The sequence below is a fragment of the Uranotaenia lowii genome, chromosome 2, assembly GCF_029784155.1.
Source record: "Uranotaenia lowii strain MFRU-FL chromosome 2, ASM2978415v1, whole genome shotgun sequence".
Taxonomy (NCBI): Eukaryota; Metazoa; Arthropoda; class Insecta; order Diptera; family Culicidae; genus Uranotaenia; species Uranotaenia lowii.
Window position 1 is genome coordinate 406,686,121 of NC_073692.1, and position 5,449 is coordinate 406,691,569.

At 39.0% G+C, this 5,449-nt stretch overlaps 1 protein-coding gene across 1 annotated transcript; it reads left to right on the forward strand.

Moving 5' to 3' along the window:
* The first annotated feature begins 1,476 nt into the window (after window positions 1-1,476).
* On the forward strand, window positions 1,477-5,012 carry LOC129743369 (uncharacterized). Its single transcript, XM_055735355.1, has 2 exons — window positions 1,477-4,761; window positions 4,956-5,012. The coding sequence occupies exons 1-2, from the start codon at window positions 1,477-1,479 to the stop codon at window positions 5,010-5,012; spliced, it is 3,342 nt and encodes a 1,113-aa protein (XP_055591330.1).
* The last annotated feature ends 437 nt before the right edge of the window (window positions 5,013-5,449 follow it).

Consider the following 5,449-nt stretch of genomic DNA (forward strand, 5'->3'; position numbering starts at 1 on the left):
CAATTTTGACAATTTTGACAATTTTGACAATTTTGACAATTTTGACAATTTTGACAATTTTGACAATTTTGACAATTTTGACAATTTTGACAATTTTGACAATTTTGACAATTTTGACAATTTTGACAATTTCGACAATTTTGACAATTTTGACAATTTTGACAATTTTGACAATTTTGACAATTTTGACAATTTTGACAATTTTGACAATTTTGACAATTTTGACAATTTTGACAATTTTGACAATTTTGACAATTTTGACAATTTTGACAATTTTGACAATTTTGACAATTTTGACAATTTTGACAATTTTGACAATTTTGACAATTTCGACAATTTTGACAATTTTGACAATTTTGACAATTTTGACAATTTTGACAATTTTGACAATTTTGACAATTTTGACAATTTTGACAATTTTGACAATTTTGACAATTTTGACAATTTTGACAATTTTGACAATTTTGACAATTTTGACAATTTTGACAATTTTGACAATTTTGACAATTTTGACAATTTTGACAATTTTGACAATTTTGACAATTTTGACAATTTTGACAATTTTGACAATTTTGACAATTTTGACAATTTTGACAATTTTGACAATTTTGACAATTTTGACAATTTTGACAATTTTGACAATTTTGACAATTTTGACAATTTTGACAGTTTTGACAATTTTGACAATTTTGACAATTTTGACAATTTTGACAATTTTGACAATTTTGACAATTTTTACAATTTTGACAATTTTGACAATTTTGACAATTTTGACAATTTTGACAATTTTGACAATTTTAACAATTTTGACAATTTTGACAATTTTGACAATTTTGACAATTTTGACAATTTTGACAATTTTGACAATTTTGACAATTTTGACAATTTTGACAATTTTGACAATTTTGACAATTTTGACAATTTTGACAATTTTGACAATTTTGACAATTTTGACAATTTTGACAATTTTGACAATTTTGACAATTTTGACAATTTTGACAATTTTGACAATTTTGACAATTTTGACAATTTTGAAAATTTTGACAATTTTGACAATTTTGAAAATTTTGAAAATTTTGACAATTTTGACAATTTGGACAATTTTGACAATTTTGAAAATTTTGACAATTTGACTATTTTGAGCGTTTTGACCATTTTGACAATTTTGACAATTTTGACAATTTTGACAATTTTGACAATTTTGAGAATTTTGAAAATTTTGACAATTTGACCATTTTGACAAATTGAATGTGACAAATTCTGTTACGGTAAATTTTGGATGATTGAAAGTCGCTCACTTTTTTTTGCAGCAGTTCTTAAACAGCTCAACTAAAAATTTATTTCTGCTGTTAGTTAAATGAATACTTTGATTTTTGATTAATACTCACAAATTTTAGTGACCTAAAACAGCAGGATCGTGAATTGGAATTGCTTGCAAGACAATATGAGATTGAAGCGGAATTACGAAACCGAAAAATGCAGTTGGAAAAAGCAATGCTAGAAAAGGCGCTGCAAGAAAAACAATCGCAGGTGGAACAAATAAAAAAGATGCGTGAGTCTTACCGAACTCGAATGGAAGCTATAGACGAGGAATTAGCAGAACTTAGCGTAGGAGCCAAGCCGGAAAGCCAAGTCGGTAAGACGTCGACTCCGTTGCAACGGTCTAAGCAAAAACAACAACCACAGCAGAGTAATCGATGCGATAATCTGGAGGAAATAGGATCCAATGGAGAAGAAACGAGTTCATCTGAATCAAATACTTCTGATTCTCAATCGGATATGGGAAATGAGTCTGTGGAAGAGATCTCTTCGAAGGTTTCGTGTCGCAGTTCACGAACAACATCTTCACAAGGGTTGAGGACACGCCGTGTAGGCCCTTCTAAGGCGCAGTTGTCTGCGAGGCATGGAATCAATCGCAAATTACCATCGTTTTCCGGAAAGGCAGAGGAATGGCCTCTTTTTATTAGCAGCTATACCTCATCTACTGAGGCTTGTGGCTACAACGACGTGGAGAATTTGGTTCGCCTGCAAGAAAGCCTGACGGGACCAGCTTTAGATAGTGTTCGTGGACTGTTGCTATTTCCGAAATGCGTTTCGAAAGTGATAATAAAACTCCGTCGCTTATATGGTCGCCCTGAGTTGTTACTTCAACACTACGTGGAGAAAATTCGCAAGCTAGAGTCGCCTAAAGCCGACAGGTTAGCTTCATATATTCCTTTCGGAAATGCGGTGGAGCTGCTCTGCGACCACCTAGAAGCTGCTGAGCTGCAAAATCACCTAAACAATCCGACGTTAATCCAAGACCTTTTAAGCAAACTACCTGCTGTCAACCAACGCGAATGGGTACGATACAAGAAACGAAAAACGGTTGTGAATCTCCGTACGTTCGCTAATTTTCTCTCTAAAGTAGTAGCAGAGATTTGCGAAACGAACGTTGACGTAAGGGTTGCGCCAGATACTCAAAGATTAAAACCCAAAGAAAAAGCTGTTGTTTTCAGCCACAACACTGATTATCAGGAAACATCCAATGTTCAAAAGCCTTGTAAAGCTTGTGGTCGCACTGACCACCGTCTGCGGTTCTGTGATGTGTTCAAGGGAATGCCTAAAGAAGAACGTTTTGAACTTGCCGAAAAGTGGAAACTCTGCCATATTTGTCTAAATGATCATGGCAGACTTCCGTGTAGATTCCATCGTATACGTTGCGATGTTGGCGAATGTCGTGAGCGCCACCACCCCCTGCTCCATTCGACCCAAGTCGTCATGAATACCCACTTTCCAACGTCGTTCGGAATTATGTTTCGGGTGGTTCCAGTACGTTTATATTTCGGGAAATCAGTTGTGGAAACCCTGGCCTTTCTTGACGACGGTGCTTCTGTGACCCTTTTGGAAAAGTCACTTGCGAAAAGACTAGAATTAGTAGGTGAAAAGGATGAGCTAACCATCAAATGGACAGCTGATGTTTCGCGAATCGAAAAGGAATCCATACGAGCCGATATGCATATCTCTTCGCGAAGTGGTGATGAAAAATTGCTGCTCCGGAACGTACGAACGGTATCAGATCTTCGTCTGCCGAAACAGAACTTGAATCACGAAAAACTTAAGGAACAGTACCCTTTTTTAAAAGACGTTCCAGTAGAATCGTATCTAGAAGCCCGACCTGGTATTCTAATTGGTCTAAACAACTTAGAAGTTATTGCACCGCTGGAGACGAAGATAGGGAATATTGGCGATCCGGTTGCCGTACGGTCTAAACTAGGCTGGTCTATTTATGGCCCAATTCAGAATTTACAAGTAGCGCAACCAAACGCCTACGTTGGAATCCATGCCGAACCTACCAATCAAGAGATTTATGATTTGATCAAGGTCCAATACGTTGTTGAAGAATCCCCAGTGACTGTGACCAAGGAATCAAAGGAAGACCAACGCGCACGTGAATTACTGGAGAAAACAACTGTGCGCATCGGTAATCGTTTTGAAACGGGGCTGCTTTGGAACAAAGACGATATCTGGTTCCCGGACAGCTATGGTATGGCGTTTAACCGTATGCAACAGCTTGAAAAGCGTTTAGCGAGAACACCAGAATTGTATGTCAACGTTTGCAAGCAAATTGAAGAATATTTGAAGAAAGGCTACGCTCATGAAATAACCCCCGATGAACTCACGAAAACTGAAAAGCATAAAGCTTGGTACCTTCCTTTGAATGTGGTCCTGAACCCAAAAAAGCCGAGTAAGGTGCGCCTAGTGTGGGACGCTGCCGCGACCGTAAACGGTGTTTCTTTGAACTCCCAATTATTGAAAGGGCCCGATACGATGGTTTCTCTTCCTGCTGTAATCAGTCGTTTTCGTGAGCGACCAGTAGCTTTCGGTGCGGATATAAAAGAGATGTACCACCAAATTCGGATAAGGACTGACGACAGACAGGCGCAACGGTTTTTGTTCCGGAAAGACCCGTGCAGGCCACCCACGACCTACGTCATGGATGTAGCGACCTTTGGAGCGGCATGCTCTCCGTGTTCAGCTCAATTCGTGAAAAACCGTAACGCGAACGAATTTGCAACAGAATACCCAGAGGCAGCTAATGCGATTCTATATAATCATTATGTTGATGATTATTACCATAGCACCGACACCCCGGAAGAAGCAATCCATCTGGCTACCGAAGTGCGACAGATTCATAGTAAAGGCGGATTTGATATTAGAAATTGGGTGTCTAACTCCAATCTTGTATTAGAAGGAATAGGTGAGCCCAATTCGGATAATAATGTCCATTTCAACAAGAACAAGGAAACGGAAACTGAACGTGTCCTGGGAATTATCTGGGATCCGCACGATGATGTTTTTTCGTTTTCTACTGCACATCGAGACAATGTTCAATGCTATCTAAAAGGGGATTCGCGACCAACAAAGCGCATAGTCCTAAGTTGCGTGATGGGTTTTTTTGATCCCCTGGGGCTGCTCTCACCGTTTACAGTCCATGGGAGAATTTTAATCCAAGATCTTTGGCGAAGCGGTTGTGAGTGGGACACGCTCATAGATGATGATTCGTTCGCAAAATGGAAAAGATGGACCGGCGTTCTTTCTCTTGTTGAAGACCTACGTATAGAGCGCTGTTACACTGGAAGTCTGCGTTCAAGTGAAATTCAATCTTTGGAAGTACACGCGTTCACCGATGCCAGTGAAAACGCCTATGGATGTGCCATCTACTTTCGTGTGAAATGGAGTGGTGGTATCAAGGTTTCGTTGGTTATGTCCAGTGCAAAGGTAGCGCCTTTAAAACGAATATCAATTCCTCGTCTCGAGCTAATGGCAGCTGTTCGTGGTGCAAAAATTATGAAAATAGTTCAGAAAAACCATAGTTTGAAAATCGACCGATGTTTCTTGTGGACTGACTCTCGGACAGTCCTTAGCTGGATAACGTCGGAACCACGAAATTACCAACAATTTGTTTCGTTTAGAATCGCAGAGATACAAGAGTTGACAAATGTATCGGACTGGCGATGGGTTCCGAGTAAGCAAAATATTGCGGATGTACTCACTAAGTGGAACCCATGTTTACCTCTTGACTCAAACGGCCCATGGTTCCATGGCCCAGCCTTTTTGCATGATTCCGAAAATCTTTGGCCAGAACAAATTAAACAACCTTCCAACATTGCAGAAGAGATCAAATCATGTTATATGTTACATCATGAAGGTGTTTCTACTATCATTAACGTAGAAAAATACTCATCATGGAATCGAGTCCTACGAATCACAGCTACAGTGTACCGTTATATTTCGAATTTGAAGCGCCAAGTAGGTGGGATACCAATACTTTGCTCAAAGGTAGAAGGAAAACAAGAACAACTTTTGATGAAGAAGATGAACTGTACACTACGTCCGCTTGGCGGCGACGAATTGAGCAAAGCAGAGGTATATTTGTGGAAAATGGCCCAGATAGATAGTTACCCGG